Genomic DNA, 17,553 nt, shown 5'->3' on the forward strand with positions numbered 1-17,553 from the left:
CTCCCTGACCAAACCATAAAAGGATACTGTGAGTGTATATTGAGTGAATTCCCCAAGAAGCTTCTTTCAAATAGGGGCTCACAGCCTTGTGATATGGTGATGGAAGAGAAACTTGGTTCAGATCAAGACTTTCGTCCTGAAACTACACTGGAAACATGCTGTAATCAGGATCGGCTACCGTAACTTAGAGTGGAAAGCTGGAGGAATTTGGCGAAAAACAACTGATCCCGTCGGCATTGGTGCCAAACACGTGACTGCCCTTCGGATCACGTGCCAAGCATCTTCAACCACCGACCAGGATTAACTGTTGTTCCTGAGTCGTTTGAATCTGAGTTACTCGGAACACTTTGCGTGATTTACGACAACTGAAACCAAACCACAGGCCTGCAGGATGCCTCCGAGAAGCAGAGGGCCGGATCTCCAGCCGATATCTCTACTCCTAGCTTCCACAAACCTACAGTCCCGCTCTTCAACAAGCTCCATCTGCAGACAATGCCGTCGGTTACTCCGCCAGCAACGCCAACAACCTCTCTACGATAGCCTGGCAACCCGACCGTTCAGCACGTCCCCAGGCTTCCAGAAGAAATCCTCCGCGTCATCCAAATCAGCCCGCTCCAGCCCAGATGTCACGTCCCAGAAAGAAAAATCCAAACGCATCCCAGACAACACCAGCACCAAGGAAAAGGACGCAGAGATCGACCCGTATGATTTCAGGGTCCTGGAGCAGGGCATTGCCTCTGCAATTGCACGGCTGAAGGATGCATTGCTCAAGACTCGAGACGCTGGCAGGATCACCCCTGTCATGGTCGAGGAGCTCCCCGTGGACCTGAATGTCAAGGGCAAGGAAACACACGGTGCTTCGCCGCACAAAGAGAGGACCAAGATTGGCGACCTCGCCAGCGTGGTGCCCAAGACCGGCAGGATGCTGCAGATATTCTGTGCGGAGGAAGCTGTGAGTCTCGCAAATACGTCCTCCCTAGCGTGAAGTACTCCCGGCTAACGCTCCACACAAATAGCACGTGAAGCCCATAACCTCAGCCCTGCAAGCCAGCTCACACAGCCTGGCGCCACAACCGGACAATCACAACCCACTGGTGATCCTGATCCCCGTACCCCCCGCGACGGCCGAGACACGCGCGCAAGCAAAAGCTGAGGCTAAGAAGTGCTTCGAGCGCGCGAGCAACGACGTGCGGAACGCGCGCGGCGATGCCCAGAAGCGGCACCGGAAGATGGAATTGGGCAAGCTCGTCATCGTCGACGAGCTCCGCAAGGCCCACAAGCAGATGGAGGAGGTCGTCCGCAAAGGCCAGGACGAGGCGAAGAAGGTCTTTGAGCAGGCGGTGAAGAGCTTGGATGCTTGATTGAAAAGTGCATTTACAGTGCCCAAGGGGATGGATTTAGAGAGAGAAAGATTGATGTACGATCAGATTTAAGATTTGCATGTGTACAGTGAGAAGCCGCTGGAGCGGAACAGGCTCTTGACCATGCGTTGCCTTGTTGGGCATTGGGACCGCTGTACAGAAAGATCGACTTCTCTTCGCAAGGCACATCTCGCCAAGTGAGATATCCGACAACCAAAGCCGCAGCACCTAGCTGTGTTCAAACCTCACTGCCGTCCTCTTTCTCCCGCTACAATCCCCCTAATCTCTCCCTCCCAACATAATGCAATCCATGCTTCTCCATTACCATTTCCCCGTTATCCGGACTCGGCTTCTGTGTTTGCCTCTGCGCAAAAGAGTACCACACACCACCCACGATGGTCATGAGGGCGCCAGTCATAACGCGCCAGCCATCACCACCAACATGTCGTCCAATCAGCAAAATCAATACCTGCTTCAAGTTCGCGGCGACTGCCATCGCGAGCGGCCCACAACGGCGGTTCGCCTCGAATGATGCCAGGTTCAGGGTCGCGGCTGCGAGCACATTTGTGGCCGCGGTGGCTAATATTCGTCCCTCGGTGGATGTGGTGAACAGGGAGCTGATGATGGACCGCAGGCGTTGAAATTCTCCTGTCCATAGGGCAAAAAGCAGGGCTTGTGCCACTGCGTAGGGTGAGAGGTAGCGGATGAGGGTTGTGGAGGGGAGGTCCACACTCAATCGTCCGGCGCGTCGTTGCAATGTATTTGTAAGGACTGTCTTCAGGACGGCGAGGACTGCGCCGAGGAATGTGAGCGCGATCCCTGACAGGGATGCCTTTGGACCTGGGGATGTGGTATTGTCAGGGTGGGGCGATGTGGTGGCGAGGATGACGCCGATGGTGGTTGGGATGAGGCTGAGGTAGGTCGATGTGGAGTATGAGGTGAGTGGCCGGCGCAGGAGAGTGACGCAGAGCAGGACGGTGATGGCGGGTGCCGTGGCGCGGATGGTCTGGTGGAGGGAGAGGCTGACGAGTCCGAGGCTGAGGTTGGAGACGGCGATATTGGTGATGTAGAGGAGCGAGAAACAGACGAGGATCGCGTGGGTGCGGAGGCTGAGGTTGGTAGAGGTGGACTTGGTCTGGCATTGGCCGTCGGAAGCATGCCGTTGAAGTAATGCAATGACATTTGTGGAAACGAAGGTGCAAAAGGCATGTGAGGCCGTGAGCAGATAGGGGCAGGAGATTAGAGAGACAAGCTGTTTATTCGTCAAGGTCACAACCAAGTTGAGGAAGAAATAACAAGTCACCGTCAGCAAGGCGGGGTTGAACATGATGAAAAACTAGCAGAAAAGAGGGTAGAATAAAGGGAAATTGGGACGTGGAGTCAGTGTTGTAGTTGATGGGAACTTGAAGAGGGAGTAGATATGTGTTTGTAGTATTGAACAGTTGAAGCAGTGCTCATCGTTCTGCCATCCACTAGAAAAATACTGCCGACAATTTGTTCAAAACCTCATAGATAAAACTCCGCCAAACACCTCGCTTTGCTTTGCATGTTCAGAAGTTCATATCAAAGATAGGCCTTATTTCTCTTCACCTTTAGCGGGGGAAGAAGTCGGTGTTGCAGTCTCCCGTGGTGGCTCTATGCCTCGCACGGGCCTTTTGGCTGCAGCTGTACCGGCCTGGGGAGTGTTGGTAATGGCAGCCTGAGGTTTCTGGCTCTGGTTCTGGCTCTTAGTGCCATGCCATCTAACAACATCCGGGACAATTTGAGCTTGCGTGATTACTGGCTTGCCTACCAGGGTGTTGGTGGCCACATCGTAATAAGCATTGACTTCAAAACGAAGCTTGCCTTTATCACCGATGCAGTGAGCAATGCACTTGAGTTGCACGAAACTGCCAGGGTTCTTCAGTAACTCGTTGGGTTGCCCAGTAGTCCAGCTTGCACGAAATACTGCACAACCCGTCTCAATGGCGTTTTTGAAAGTCATTGACCGCACTGCCTCTCGGTACAGCTGTCGGGACTCATTCTCTCCATATTCGCCTCTTAGGAAGGGGAGCGTGTGTTTCAACTCTTCGTCGCTGGTTTTGGTGATCATCAGGCGTTGATTGACCTTTTCTTCCTCTGTTGATGCCTTCACTGACTTGGGAGAGGACGAGTCCCAATGTGATCTAAACGTATTTAAACGGTCAGTCAGGCGCGCTTTAGTGATAAGGTATGTCACATCTGCAAATGCAAGGCACCCAGCATAGAAAGCTTTCGAAAGCATCACGGGATGAAAGATTCGATCCATCTTGGCCCCAATGCTATCAGGTAACCGTCGCCAGCCATAGGTAACGTCTCCGGACTGTTGAATGAAGACGCATGGAACTTCGTAGAGTTGTGGAGGCTTGATGGGGATGATCACTTCCGTGTTGACCATCATTGTCGCAGCCTGTAAATGTACGATCCAAGGACCATATTTCGGGGCCTTGAGTCCGTCGGTTATGTACGTGGCAATTTCTTGACTAACTTCCTGTATGCGTTTCTCATCTTGAGCAAAGCTCTGAAATGCCTTCCACCGAGGATCGTTTTCTCTGTAGAAACCTCGTTCTGTGCGGCGGACCCAGATAGGAAGCATCAGGTGGATGGTGCTTTTGTCCTCTGCACCAATTCTTGAATCTCCATTTGCGGGTGTTTGCCGCTGAGTCTGCCTCCAATGCTCTGCCCACCAGTCTTTACTCTTCAATCTTTCCCATCCTCGCTTAAGATCACGATCAGAGAATACATGATCGACTGTCCGGACAACACAAACACTTATAATGAAGGTCGTTACGAAACGTGAAATATTGATACTGGGACTTTGTTCAGATCCGTTCCAACAGGCTAGCATAGTGGGCATACCGTGAATCCTTTGTCACAGAGACCTTCTGTACATTGAATCGGCCATTCTTGAGCGGAAGGCGGATGGAACGCGGACTACGGAACAGGTAGCGTAGCATTGATTTGATGGTGCGTTAAGTGGGAGGGCATAATAACGAGGAATTCATGGAGCTGAGGCAGAAGCAGCCAGCCCAGATCAGCTGCAGGTAGAAGACGGGCCTGGCTATAGATGGGATAGTACAAAATTAGCAGAATAATGTTGCGCAGGCAAGATATTGGATATCCTGTAGTGCTTGTCAATGTCAGTGAGGGCACAGGCTAGATTCCCTGTCGTCTGCCCATCAAATTGGGGAAATTACGGGTAGGGAGGGGGACAGCCAAGGAAGCACGTGCATCCAGAACTGTGGCTAATGCAACATGTGATCTGTGGCTGGTCTCCTTTCCCCCCTGTGGCGTCCATTTCCGTATGCTTGAGGTCACTCACTGGCGGCCGCAGATGCAGCTGCACCCGCAGGCCAGGTAGAACAATTCCCCGTCCTCTTTACCTAGACTTCCATTCTTCACCACGCAACTCGCTGCCATCAATCGTTCAGCAGCTCCTGCAAGGACTGTTCTCTGGCAAGCATGAAGTCTCTCACCTCTCTACTGTCATGTGCAGCTCTCATGCAATATGCAGCCGCTCAAGGCGCATATCTATTCACGATCGACCGTTCTGTTGCCTCCTCCTCGACCGCAATGCTTGATTCAGATTTGGCGAGTGCCATTATTGCTCGGAGGAGAGCTTTGACAGCCGATCGACATCTCGGCGCCATGAGCGAGAACGCGTTGGATGATCTCAACATATATGGTGGCTATCAAGCACCCTTATTCGGCGAAAGTCAGACCGAGGAAGCACCAGGCAAACTATTCATCAGGATATCAGAAGTCGACATGCTTATTGGCGACTTTGATCAATTGCCTGATATCTGGGTTGAAAAGCCTACCAAAGACCTCCTCACCGACTTCAAGGCAATCCCCGATCGCCAGACCAAGGACGGTGTCTGCGAGTATCTTGTCCCTCCAAGTTTAAATGCTCCGAACAGCAAAGGCGTCGAGCTCATTTTCTCATATCCTCTCGATGGCGTACGTTGACCTTCACCTCTTAAGAGACTTTTGTATTGACTCGGAACTCTAGGAACCAGCATGCCTTCGCGCCTCGGAGATCCCTCACATCCCCATCATCCTGTCCCTACATAACTTTCTCCCCACCAGCCCATCCGGAGTAAAGACTGGTCTTGCTGGTCTGATTCGCATCCTCAAGCACTTCTCAGCCACCCAAAACGTGGAGTCTACCCTTCTCCTCCTTCCTTCTAAACTCGCCAAACCAAACCCAAAACCTCAACACCATAATCATGCCCGAGCCGCTCAAGACGCAGAGGAAGAACTCCTTGACCTGTCATCGATCGCACCGATTCCCTCGGGGTCGTCCCCATTTATCACGCCACAAGCCACAGGCAATGCCTCCGCGAACTTCACCCTGCCCCGGGTGATTCCAGAGTGCTTTAGCTCCCAATCAGCATGTGAAAATACCACCAATTTCTGCTCCGGCCACGGGTCCTGCTATTCGGCGCATTCCAAGTGCTTCAAATGCCGCTGTGGCACTACATTGGCACGTGTGAACCCTGATGGAACTTCCAAGACAACACAATGGGGCGGACTGGCCTGCCAAAAGAAGGATATCAGCGTCCCCTTCATTCTCTTCGCGACCTTCGGCGTCTTCATGGCCGCCGTGATCGCTGGCGGAATCGGCATGATGTATAGTATGGGCGCAGAGCCATTGCCTAGTGTGCTTGGTGCGGGTGTTGCTGGGCCCAAGGCTGGGAAATAAATCAGCTTCCGAAGGGGGTTTCAGGTGCGCGGATATCTCACCCAACAGATGTTATCCCCATAGAGAGAAGACACTACATGGTATCAAAGCTACTATTTTCGTCATGACAAACCAGGACAGGACAGGCGTTCACTTGAGTAGCTACTAGGGTATGTAGTAGGTACCTAGGTATCCGATGTATATTTGCATGATTTCAATCTTCAGATGCCAGCCTTCACCTGTCTGACGATCTGCCTCTTCGGAGGACTTCAAGTGGGAGGTCTGAGTTCTAATTATTTCGGGTCTTGATATTTGTTGCGCAAAGCGTATGCAGAGTCACGGGCAGCAACAATCTTGGGGGCGCCTCAAGACTAGCACTAGCTTAGAAGAAACACCACTTGAAGCTAAAATACAGGACAATCCACGGCCACAGGGCTCCCAGAACATAAAAGCGTTGCCTGTGTGGACACCAGTTTGTCCCACTATTCACCCACCTACCCATGCGTGCTGATCTGAGAAATGGCAAGTAGCAGAAAAGGAGGAGCATTGCCACGTTGGAACCTGTCTAGGCAATCCATATCAGGGCAATGCATCAACGAGGCTCACTGATTATCCAGCGGTGTTCGGCCTCGTGTCAGACCAGGTCATTGCCACGAAAAAGTGTCCCGCTGCAGTCGAATCCTCCCCGAAAATGAATCGCTTGCCTCCGAAAGGTAGGACGTCGCCAAGATTGAGATCGGTGCAGGCCTGTTTTGCCTGACAGCTGTAGCTACGGTCTGCGTCACTGCGGAATCACCCATCGATCGGCACCAAGCCCAGGTTGATGAGCATGGAACACTTCTCGTAGTCGAGCTGGAGTTGAGGTGGTGCATATTCCTTCTTCTCTCCTTCTTTCAGATCGGCCACGACCTCTACGACGATCTCATTGTCTCCGAGTTTCAACTGCATGTCATAGGCACCGTCAAAAGAAGTCGAGTTTGGTTCTTCAAGAGTTTGTCCGTTGACAGTGACATAGAGACGATGGCGTCGGCGGGAATGCAGCTCTCGAGTAAGGTGTGGAATGACCCGGATGTACTGGTGGTTCATTGGAAGGCAGATAAGGTAAGATGTCTGTGTCCTGGCTGGTGATGCATAGCGGATCAACTTCCATTTAGGATCAGACGGGCTGTTGGGGTTGGTCATCCAGGTGACTGACGCGATGAGAGCGGTGCTAAGATCTGGGGTTTGTTAGGCGTGAATGTCAGATCGATAGGAAATATTTACCTTTGCCAGGATCGCGGCCACGCCGCTCAAAAGGATTGTTGGATTGTTGTTTGGAGAGATCGGCAACTTGGCGCTTTGGAGAAGTGGCAGGCTGTTCATGGTTGTGGACGCCGTTTGTTAACGGGGCTGCCGGGTCTTGGAGCTCGCTTTCCTGAACTGGGGTTGGGAGTTGTGCTGGGCCGGGAGTTTGAGAGGCCTTCAGAACCGCATCTTCGGCTTGAGGGGTGCTTCTACCATTGGCATCCGACATGACGGTGTCTTTGGGTTCGGTAATGGCCGACATGCTACGTCGAACACTGACTGCTGCACTCGACGGAACTGGGGTTGAGCCGTTGGCTTGATGGACGCGCGAGTTTGCCCTTTGTGCGCGACTAAGCGCGTGGCCCGTTTCCTCCCTTTGGCGTCGTAGAGATTCACTGTCAATAGTACCGCCAAGAACTGTCGGGGTTGGAGTTGAGGAGCCCATTGTGAGTCTCAGGGCTTTTGGCTTGGTAGGCTGAGAAAGCGAAAGTTTGAGATTCCGTCGTGGTGCTGCACCTCGATCCTGCAGCTCTGGTTCTGACCAAGACTAGATTCCAGGTTTAGCAAGACTAGATGTGCCGTGCAGATTGAGTGGACTTACTTCGAGTTTTTCTGCCATGGCATAGATATCAGAGTCCTCTTGGTTGTATTGTTTTGCGTTGTCCCAAATCAACCGAACTTCTCGCGCAAGGGAATCCCAATCCTGAATGGCATCCTTCTGTACCATTGCTCTAACGTCCGAGATGGAAGTAGGCTTGGAAATGGTTTTGTAATAATCCGGGTAGTCTTTTCTAGAGACTCTCTCCTCAAAATTTCTGGGACAATGATTAGTCCGCATTGATCTGGACAAGAATCAGAGAACTTACATGGCATCGTCTTGCTCGGATAACTCATCAAGAAAGGCAACCAATTGAGTCTTGACCTCTGCTTGCAGATCCCGGGGCGTACTAGGCCTTGCTTCACTACGTCGTCTGGCACCGTCTCTTGAGAAATGGAGCTTTATCTTCTCAGGTTGGACCAATACCTCCGAAGAACCGTGTGAGGACTCCCTCACTCGATCAGCGAGCTCCTGTGGAATTGGTGTCGGGTATGCTCGATATTCCGGACGCAGATAGGCAGGATTATGTTTGGGCATATAGTTTGATAAGGCCTTGCGGATTCGCTCGGCGTCTTCGAAGATGGGAGATCTATTGTGGTTGTAGTCCTTCGCATTCTGGACCATGCGCTTGAGATCTGCCTCCAGTTGTTCCATATTCTTATACTCGCGCTTCTGGAGTCGCAGCTCGATCATATTGAGAGACAGCGGCATTGCTGTCTGTTGGTAGTAGTCTGGGTATTCTTCTCTACTGGGTAGATCAATGAAGTGGATTGCGACATTGCGGCCATTTTTGTCTTGAGACTTTTTCAGCTGAGCGATCAATTTGAGTCCTTCCTCAGTGGTGGTCTCAGCAGTTTCTACATCGGGGAAAAAGGTGTCCTGCAGACCACTAGAATTAGCCAACAGGGTCTAAGTGCGTGCAAGAGCGATACCCCAAATGCAATTGTAATGCAGTGCAGCACGTCGATGGTGTGCGCGGGGCGGGCATGGCGGGCAAAGCAGTGAGATGCGCGGCGGGCAAAGTGGCCATCTTGCGAGGGGTGCGCGCTGAAGGGAGAGGTGGTAGTGATGGCCGTGGGTGCTGCGCGGTGAAATGTAGGAAGAGAAGAAGGGGTGTTTGATGGGCGCGATGCACTTACGTCGTTACGCTTGCGTCGCTTGGGATCTGGCGTGGCCGCAAAGTCTTCGGGCAAGCCTGCAGGGCCGCTTCTGCGCTTCGAGCTCATGGTCGCGGGCGACTCTCAAGTCCTCAACTCCCACAACAGGGAGGGATTCGGGGTTGGCGGTACGCGCCAGGGGTCCATGCAATGCAAAATAACGTATTGGACTGAACAAAACTTGTCCCGGGCAACGATAGACCTCAACAGCCTCAGAATAGACAAACGGGCACTATGGGCTCATTCCATATCCTCGCCTCGTCCCAAAGAACCACAACGCGACAGACAACTTCACAGAGCGAGTCCACGTGACTAGTCTTATGGGATGATTCTCAGTGGATCCTTGTTTATCCGGCTCCGGCCTACGCCTGTGAAAGCGCGAGCACGAGAAGCGAGATTTACATAATCAGGCTGCACCTGCCCACTCACCCACTCACCGACTTGCCGTTTGCCGAAGTCGCTGGTGGCTTGGCACCAAGGCTCCTTCCTGCAATTTGTCCCTCCAACCAAATCTGTTGTTTACCTGTTTGCCAGTTGACTTTAACGGCCACCAACTGCACCCCTCTGTCCGCTTGGTTCTCGTTTATACATTCCTCGCGCTCAACTTCCCCAGACTCGAACCTACAGTCGACCCTTGTACCAACTGCCTCCCGTTTCCTTTGCCTGGACAACCCGATCAACATCTTTCTCCAGCCAAATACTCGGTGTGCGCGGTCCCTGTCCTCGCGTCTGTACGCGCACTAGCAGGGCACGAGACCAACGCATTTGATCGTCGGCGCATTCAGGCCCCACTGTCGGTTGCACAAAACATCGCACATTTGCGTCTTGTCCGTGCAAACCGCCAAACCACTGAATCTATCCTCAACTTCTTGAGCTATCAGGTGGTGACTGATATCGCGAGTCAAAATGAGCGACATTGACGGCACAAGACGAAACAAAAAGCCCCGCCCATTGCTCGACACTGAAAGGGCTCGGCTCGAGGAATTTATCGATTCCATCGGGTATTCCGCCAGGTAATTCTCGCTACGGAAAGGGCGCAAACCCATAGACTTTTGGCTGACAGGTTGTTAGATACTCAGACTCCGAGTATGAATACCGACATGTTCAACTTCCTAAGGCAATGCTGAAGGTCATCCCACGTGATTATTTCGACGATCAGAAAGGTACTCTCAAGCTCCTATGGGAAGAGGAATGGAGGGCTCTTGGGATCACGCAGGTAGGCGAAAATATACCAGCCCAAATTGAATTTCATGCCTGACTGGGATTTTAGAGCTTAGGCTGGGAACATTACGAGGTACATGAACCAGAGCCGCATATTCTACTCTTCAAGTGAGTACCCCCTAGCATGTCATACGATCACATTCCTCATTCACGCCCTAGACGCCCGATCGGCTATCAGCCCCCGGCACAATAAATGGAGATTCTCCACAGACCCAGTCTACTAGCGAAGCATTGGGACGGCGTTCTTGTTTCAGTAGGGAAAGGATATTCAACCGTGCATTCAGCGAGCGTGCTTACTACATCCATTGTATGTCTTGACGAATGAATGCACCCGAGGCGAGAAATCTAGGCAAGATGGTAGATGTTCGTTCAGGTCTAGCAGAACCATGAGAACTCTAGCATATTACTTTGCACCGACTTGTCCTCTAATTCATATTATTCTGATAGCGATAAGATACATGCCATGCTCACACCACAACGCACCTCCGAGCTTGTCCTTTCTTCCTTTCAGAGACCGGACTTCTACGGATCCGACTGGCTGTTGAGTCAACTGACATTCTTCCTCAGCCACTCTTCCCACTGCTCAACAGTCCAGGACGAGCCGATACTGCGTTCTTCAACGCCATTGAAAAGCACCGTTGGAGTGACATGAACGCCAGTCACCCTGTTGGCCTTGACTTGGAACTTCACGTCATCAGTCACCTTATTTCCAATGTTGAGGCTTCCATCCGGGCCGGGCTGATCGGAAACCACAAGCAAGTCGTAAATAGTTTTCTCGTCAATACCATCCACTGACCCAGCCAATTTGGCCAGTCTTTTGTATGTGTCATTTCGACTTTCGTTAACAACATTGACATCAAAGTACTCCTTCTGTTCCTCAAACAGCTTCTCCGAAAACGCCCAGAATGATTGAGGCGCTGTGCGGAGGACCGCCGCGCCAGCTTCATGCGTGAGCGTCGAAGAAGGGTGCCATGGCTGGATTTGCTGGCGGAAAATCACGCGGACTCCAGGTGAGGCGTACTGCTTTTCTATGACTGGCTGGACTTCGGTGTAGAATGTCTTGAAGATCTTGGCGGAGAACGGGCAGACGTAGTCGAGGTACAACTCGATGGTGTGCTTTGCCTGTGAGTTGGTCGCCGTCGTGAGCAATTGCCCGGAGAACTTGGGTGGGAGAGCCATTGTGTGAAAAGTGATATACGAAGTAAAGTTGGGGGGATTGGGATTTCGATTAATATGGAGGCTGGGATCACATGGGGATGACAAGGTCAAACCCCGTGATATGGTTCACGCACTGTGTACTTTAATACGTCATGTCCCAGGTCTTGTTCAGCGGATTCCGTCATCACGCCTGCCAATTATGCACTCGATGATCAATGTGGAGCCGGCGCCATATGGCGGCTTGCATCGCTGCTTTAGTATGCCAAGAGCCGTAAACTGCCGCTGCTTTTGTTCTTCATTCCAAACAACCTCCCCATATCCTTTTGAACGGTCGATTCTGCGCTCATAATGTCTTATGTTTTCATTACGGCAGCAGAGGAGTTGGCGGCTCCTGCTGCTGCTGCTGCTGCTGCTTTTCGGCCTGCAATGCGCCTAAAGACTGCGCCCTTCGTCAATCCTGCCCTCCGGGGTAATTGTGGTAGAAGACACCACCAGCTATTTCTCCAGTCGCCCATAAACCTGGCATATGTCTCGCCTCATTATTGAGCACTCAAGCAGTGACATCTGTGGCAATCCCACCATATGTGAATGTTATGCCACAAGCAATAGCATATGCCACAAATGGTTTCTGTTCGATCTTCAATGCCCAGTTTGACTTGGAATATCTCAAGTTTTCAGACGGTTTGGTGCACAGTCCATCCAGCTTGGTTGGTTCGAATGCGCTGCTGTCATCCGAACAAGTGGCATTGAACGAATTGATCGTCTTCTGTAAGCCCATGAAGTCGACTCCCATCTTGATGGCCAACTCCTGGATGCTCTCAGCTTCTATGGGCTTTGCCGTCTCGTACCGCTTAGGTAAGAGCTTCAAAGTGGTCTGGTCGAAGATCTGAAAGGCCTTTGCTCCCGGCTGGTCGCCGATTTTCTTCCCTATCTTTGCATATGTATGACTGAAGTTATGCTCGCCTTCGTCGAAGAAACGTTCTCCGTTGATGGTGACGGTGATGCCAAATGGATACGCATATCGGGGCATGTGCACTGAGATGTTGATATCCCCTGTCAAAGGCCCATTTGCATCCTGTGGCGAAGCATGGCAGGCGCCCCAGTGTCCAACCGGATGTGCTCCCGCAGTGATAGCACAGTTGAGCATCGTGCCCATGTTAAACTTCGTTCCTCGTACCAGAACCAAATCCCTGCCTTCTCCAAGATACTGCCGGCGCATCGCTGGATTCGACGAGAAGCCACCGCTGGCAAGAATGACCTTACCAAAGGTGTCAGCGAATCCATCACGACCACGAACTCTCACACCATGGATCGTATCCCCAGTGGCAAGGAGATCATGTGCAGGACTGTCATACTACACCGACATGCGACCATCTGGAATAAGCTTCTCGACCGCAGCCCACAGGCTATCCGTCAGGCCAACACCTCCTCCACGAACCATCACGGGTCCGCCAGGCTCCAGGTTGACTTTGCTATGCTTCTCTTTCAAAGCGTCAAGATTCTGGTACTTGTGCAAAATCAACTCCCATTGGACAACTTTGGACTTCATACACTCGAGTCTCCCAAACATGGTTGAACAAGACCTCCGAGATATCTTTATCATTGCGACCATCCGAGGTTTTGGAGAGGTCATTTCGATAATCTTGGTCTGTATATGGTAGCATGTCGCACAGTGCGGCGTCCGCCATGGCCTCCGGACAGAGCAGACGTTTGACTTGGTCCATCCCTGTGTGAGACGCCCTGAAAACCGTACCTGCGAAGCGACTATTACCGCCACGAGCATCTCGCGGCGCTGCCTCCAGCACTAGAACCGTGGCCCCACTGTCGTGTGCTGAAAGTGCCGCACAGAGAGCTGCATTGCCACCTCCTACAACAATTACATCGTATGTTACTCCTGAGCCGGCTCCAATTGTATATGAGATGCTTCCCATTGTGGCAGACTATGGATGTTTTCAACACGTTCGATACATACGAGTGATGCCGGGGGGCCTATGCATTATGTGGAGAACCTATGGGGTATCTGGTCTAGATATAGATACTACATATTGCCGAGACCGGGTGCAGGTCATGAATACTGGAAACGCAGGCCTACCGCGGCTTCAGTGGCGTGTTCGTCGAAGGGTATGTCCCATGCTTAAGAACCGATGCAGTAGATCAATCGGTGGCCGGTACCGGAAAGGTCGCCAATGAGTGTCTATCAAGGCTCCTCCTATCAGCGGTGTATATGATTCTACGGTCAGACGAGCTTCGAGCGGAGCCCCAAACTTCCGGGCCGCAATTCGGAGCCATTCCCAGCAGCTCAAGCGCAAACCGGCACAGGCCAATTTCTGATTGGTGCACCCGGGGTAGGAAAGCCAGAGGACTTCGGTCAGTCTCATACCTGCTATAAACCGTAATGTTGATCCTAAGCAAGGTGGGGGGCTTTCCAACTAGGGGATGATAGCCCAGGGATAGGGTTTTGATTGGGTAGTCAATGGGCTGCCTTGCTGGAGCACAATGTTGCTAAATACCTGCCTTAACATCCGCAACATTGTTATCATCCCTTGGTGGCTTTTCCTGAGCCATAGTTGTGGCCTCCCCAGACTATCCACTGAATTGAGCCCCTAACATAATACAAGAGGTGCGAATCAAGTTCTGTACATCTGCCTGGTGAGCAGCTTGTACTCATAAAGCCGGCTCCTTCCCTGGCCGAATTGTCATATCTTTTCCCCCTTCAAAAAAGCATTTCGGCTGTCTTCTTGCTTGGCTCCTGTGGTTGACCATCTGACACAGGGTTGTCTACGTTCACTATAATCTTGCCCTTTGCTCCCCGACTCATCATCCTCTCATAAGCCTGGAACGTAGTCTGTCAGCTTATGCGACTTTAGGAGGGACGTCAAACGAACCTTCACAACATCATCGAATGCCCATGAAGAATCAATGGGAACCCTCATGTTCTGATCCTCGCACATGGCTTTCAACCTCTCGAGTCCCTCGAGGCTGGAGGTTGAAGAGACTTGAACGTATCTTCTCCGATCATGGCCTCCCCATGCTGAGACGAGGATATTTCGTAGCATGTCCTTAACCGCGACGAACATGCTGCCGTAGCTGTACTCCAAAAAGGCGATTCCGACAGTGACAAACATTCCATCGGCTTTGAGGAAACTTGCGCAATTGGTATATAGTTCTTGTACACCATATGCGTCGATGATCACGTCAAATGGCTGCTTGGAGTGCCTCTCAGTCAGGTATTGTGGCACCGATGGGACTGACTTGCGATCGAGAACCTTTTTGTGTAGCGACACAGTCAGCAGAATAGATCGTAAAGATAACAGCTGTTGCACGTACCTCGTCAGCTCCAAGCTCTTTCAGCAGCGCGAGCTTCTCGCGAGAAGAGACTGCCACAATGTGGCTTTCGGGTCCAAGAGCGTGACGTGCCATTTGCATGATCAAGGATCCGATCCCACCAGCTGCACCATTTATGAGCACCTTTTGCCCGTTTTTAAGATCTGCCCCGTCCAGTAACGAAAGCGCAGTGCAGCCTGCAATTGGAAGGCCAGCTGCCTCTGCCAGAGGAAGAGTTTGGGGGGCCGCCACGATGCATTCACTATCCACCACGACATACTCACCTAGCGCGCCCTGTCCCTTCAAATGTAAGCCGACAGGAATACTGCCGAAGACTTGTAGTCCTGGTTTGAGGCCGCGATCCTTCGATAATAACGGCACCGACTCTGAAGTTCCAACGCTCACGAGCTCGCCCGAAAAGTCCATTTCGGGGATACATGGCTTGTTCCGCAGCCATAACGGGCACAGCCGCATGAATATCGAACCGGCTGGATTGAGAGCTGCATGTCGCACCTTAACCAAGACGTCGTTGGGTGCTTGGGTCGTCGGTAGCGCGAGGCTGTCTGATAAGGAGAGGACCTCGGATGCCGGTCCTCGGCTGGTGTGGATCCACCCTCGCATGTTCACTCGCTTGATATGGCTAAATTGTAGGATACTCGGCAATCACACTGAAGATTGATGAATGGGCGGGAAAGGCGTCACTCCCAAAATTGTCGAGTCCACTCATACTTCAAGTTTGATGGCGCCCAGGCAGCAACCATGCCAACCACAACGTGTCCCTTGGCAGCGCCTTGAGGTAGTAGCATCGTATTATTTAATTTCTCGTATTCACGATGCCACGCCAAAACGGACTACTTTTCTTGGACTTCAGGCTGCTAACCTATGTTTTGATCTAAGTGGGCAATTGAGTACTAGTATCTTCTTAACTTCATTTAGTAGCCCAGGCACCCCAAAACAAATGCACCTCGAAGATGTCGAGATGAAGGGGAGGCTGGGTGACATCTGCCTTGAGGCAATAAGTGCCTAATTTGCTGCTTTTTGGTTTGGTCCAGAGGGCGTACATCACCAAGTATTTCGGAGCTTCCACCAATCAGCCATTGCATGGTGTTTGACTTGTGGATCTGCTTTCCGACAGCTGAATACTTGTTGGAGAATCTGTACTAGGCCACTTTTGGTAGTCGCTTCAGGATATAAGATCTCTATTCTTTTCAACTCTATAGACTCCTTTCCAGTTTCCATAGGTATTCACTAGGTATTTAATCTCTCGGAACCCCTTTCCATAATGCTAAATTATTCTAAATACTTAGAGAGTAGCGCTTTTATGATCACTACTGCAGCGTTTGGGATTCAGATATACTGATTGACTTTTTTGCGGAATATGTGCTAAGGTGGGAACCTGAAGACCGACTACTCGAGACTGAATGTTTGAGAAGAGGGCGAGAGATTGGTTACTTAGATGAAAAGTTATGGCGAACAGGAATTACCACTCCACGGTTGAGGCCCGAGTCAGGCGCCAATATCGTGAACTCAGAAGAAGTGTCAATTATCAGAAGGTCTTTTGGTCAGATCGAGCAAATATATTTCGGCTGAAAGAAAAGACGGTAAGAGAAAGAAAATCATTTCCAAGGACTCTTGAGAAAGGCTCTGTCGGTTATGTCTGATCCATCCCTCGGTTTGCAATCCAGCAACATCGTGATCTCCTCAACATGATCAGCGGGCTTCGCTCGGAAGGCTTCAGTCATTACGGCGACCTACCCCAGATCATTGTTTGTGGCGACCAATCCTCAGGCAAGAGCTCGGTCCTCGAGGCAATATCTAGGTTTTCATCTCCTCGGAAGGATAATAATCTGTGTACGAGGTTCGCAACAGAGGTCATCTTACAACGGGGTCCTTCCGAGTATGCTAACGTCTCGATCACTGCAGGCCCTGACTAGTACACCTTCCCATCCTCGAGGAGGACACTTCTTCCTGGGTGCCGTTTCACGTAGACATTGAAATCCAGCTGCTTGACGAACCACATATCATGAAGTTTCCACTCTTTGTCTGGCTGCGCGAGCTCAAGCTATCAGAAGGTTAGCAAAGCGAGACTGACGATTTGAAAGCGGAATCCACTGACTTCAAAAGTCCAGAGTAGCTGCGGGACAATCTTACTCATCTCAAGCAGTGATATGTGCTTTCCAACGCAAGTGCAAGGGCTAGCACCGAACTAGATTGTGTCAACAAGTAGAGTTCTTGAAGAGGCTGGGTAGACACTTACGGCCAGGTTAGATCTTTCCATCACTTTTAGAGCTTCTGGGCTGGCCTCGAGCCACCTCTCTGGGCGAAAGGTATCGGCATCCTCGCCAAAGACTCGGCTGACCCGGTGTAATACCCACGGACATATGCCAATAATTGTGCCAGCTGGCAGGAAAGTGCCAGCAATGCTGACCCCATCTTCTGGCACTACCCGTTCCAGTAGCATACCAACTGCAGGATGCATTCTCATGGACTCTTTAAGGGCCGCTTGAAGATATGGCATCTGGTTTGCCTCGTTAAGTAATTGGATTTCGGCTGCAGTCTCGATCACCAACAGTGGTGTCAATCTCAACAACGACCTTCTTGAGGACATGTGGTGTTTTCAACATATAGTAAAGGATCGAGCGGAGGGAAATGGCTGTTGTATCGCTACCGGCAAAGATGTTCGAATTAGAATACGACAGGACTTGTCGATCATCGAACAACTCTGGCCAATCCTTCTTGGCCTGAAGA

At 51.4% G+C, this 17,553-nt stretch overlaps 11 protein-coding genes across 11 annotated transcripts; 4 read left to right on the forward strand and 7 right to left on the reverse strand.

The window, feature by feature from the left end:
* Positions 1 to 391: 391 nt before the first annotated feature.
* On the forward strand, positions 392 to 1,361 carry A1O9_09490 (uncharacterized protein; the record flags this gene model as incomplete). The annotated part of the gene is made up of 2 exons (XM_013401460.1): positions 392 to 952; positions 1,017 to 1,361. The coding sequence occupies 2 exons, from the start codon at positions 392 to 394 to the stop codon at positions 1,359 to 1,361; spliced, it is 906 nt and encodes a 301-aa protein (XP_013256914.1).
* A 268-nt stretch (positions 1,362 to 1,629) lies between these two features.
* Positions 1,630 to 2,688, reverse strand: A1O9_09491 (uncharacterized protein; the record flags this gene model as incomplete). Its single annotated transcript, XM_013401461.1, has 1 exon — positions 1,630 to 2,688. The coding sequence occupies one exon, from the start codon at positions 2,686 to 2,688 to the stop codon at positions 1,630 to 1,632; it is 1,059 nt and encodes a 352-aa protein (XP_013256915.1).
* A 381-nt stretch (positions 2,689 to 3,069) lies between these two features.
* A1O9_09492 (uncharacterized protein) lies at positions 3,070 to 4,336 on the reverse strand (the record flags this gene model as incomplete). Its single annotated transcript, XM_013401462.1, has 2 exons — positions 3,070 to 4,189; positions 4,239 to 4,336. Coding segments are annotated over 2 exons (1,218 nt in total), but the record flags the coding sequence as incomplete, so codon positions are not given.
* A 505-nt stretch (positions 4,337 to 4,841) lies between these two features.
* A1O9_09493 (uncharacterized protein) lies at positions 4,842 to 6,084 on the forward strand (the record flags this gene model as incomplete). Its single annotated transcript, XM_013401463.1, has 2 exons — positions 4,842 to 5,339; positions 5,392 to 6,084. 2 exons carry the CDS (start codon positions 4,842 to 4,844, stop codon positions 6,082 to 6,084), a joined length of 1,191 nt encoding a protein of 396 aa, XP_013256917.1.
* A 771-nt stretch (positions 6,085 to 6,855) lies between these two features.
* Positions 6,856 to 9,171, reverse strand: A1O9_09494 (uncharacterized protein; the record flags this gene model as incomplete). The annotated part of the gene is made up of 5 exons (XM_013401464.1): positions 6,856 to 7,280; positions 7,327 to 7,894; positions 7,949 to 8,162; positions 8,214 to 8,824; positions 9,085 to 9,171. The coding sequence occupies 5 exons, from the start codon at positions 9,169 to 9,171 to the stop codon at positions 6,856 to 6,858; spliced, it is 1,905 nt and encodes a 634-aa protein (XP_013256918.1).
* An 837-nt stretch (positions 9,172 to 10,008) lies between these two features.
* Positions 10,009 to 10,435, forward strand: A1O9_09495 (cyclin-dependent kinase regulatory subunit CKS1; the record flags this gene model as incomplete). Its single annotated transcript, XM_013401465.1, has 3 exons — positions 10,009 to 10,115; positions 10,174 to 10,318; positions 10,373 to 10,435. 3 exons carry the CDS (start codon positions 10,009 to 10,011, stop codon positions 10,433 to 10,435), a joined length of 315 nt encoding a protein of 104 aa, XP_013256919.1.
* Positions 10,436 to 10,869: 434 nt separating this feature from the next.
* A1O9_09496 (uncharacterized protein) lies at positions 10,870 to 11,502 on the reverse strand (the record flags this gene model as incomplete). Its single annotated transcript, XM_013401466.1, has 1 exon — positions 10,870 to 11,502. One exon carries the CDS (start codon positions 11,500 to 11,502, stop codon positions 10,870 to 10,872), a length of 633 nt encoding a protein of 210 aa, XP_013256920.1.
* A 529-nt stretch (positions 11,503 to 12,031) lies between these two features.
* A1O9_09497 (uncharacterized protein) lies at positions 12,032 to 12,700 on the reverse strand (the record flags this gene model as incomplete). Its single annotated transcript, XM_013401467.1, has 1 exon — positions 12,032 to 12,700. One exon carries the CDS (start codon positions 12,698 to 12,700, stop codon positions 12,032 to 12,034), a length of 669 nt encoding a protein of 222 aa, XP_013256921.1.
* Positions 12,701 to 14,306: 1,606 nt separating this feature from the next.
* Positions 14,307 to 15,426, reverse strand: A1O9_09498 (uncharacterized protein; the record flags this gene model as incomplete). The annotated part of the gene is made up of 2 exons (XM_013401468.1): positions 14,307 to 14,747; positions 14,809 to 15,426. 2 exons carry the CDS (start codon positions 15,424 to 15,426, stop codon positions 14,307 to 14,309), a joined length of 1,059 nt encoding a protein of 352 aa, XP_013256922.1.
* A 1,070-nt stretch (positions 15,427 to 16,496) lies between these two features.
* Positions 16,497 to 16,724, forward strand: A1O9_09499 (dynamin GTPase; the record flags this gene model as incomplete). Its single annotated transcript, XM_013401469.1, has 1 exon — positions 16,497 to 16,724. A coding segment is annotated over one exon (228 nt), but the record flags the coding sequence as incomplete, so codon positions are not given.
* Positions 16,725 to 16,735: 11 nt separating this feature from the next.
* A1O9_09500 (cytochrome P450 oxidoreductase) lies at positions 16,736 to 17,413 on the reverse strand (the record flags this gene model as incomplete). The annotated part of the gene is made up of 3 exons (XM_013401470.1): positions 16,736 to 16,867; positions 16,922 to 17,011; positions 17,063 to 17,413. 3 exons carry the CDS (start codon positions 17,411 to 17,413, stop codon positions 16,736 to 16,738), a joined length of 573 nt encoding a protein of 190 aa, XP_013256924.1.
* Between the last annotated feature and the right edge of the window lie 140 nt (positions 17,414 to 17,553).

Source organism: Exophiala aquamarina (assembly GCF_000709125.1).
Source record: "Exophiala aquamarina CBS 119918 chromosome Unknown aczIA-supercont1.10, whole genome shotgun sequence".
In the NCBI taxonomy this organism is placed as follows: Eukaryota; Fungi; Ascomycota; class Eurotiomycetes; order Chaetothyriales; family Herpotrichiellaceae; genus Exophiala; species Exophiala aquamarina.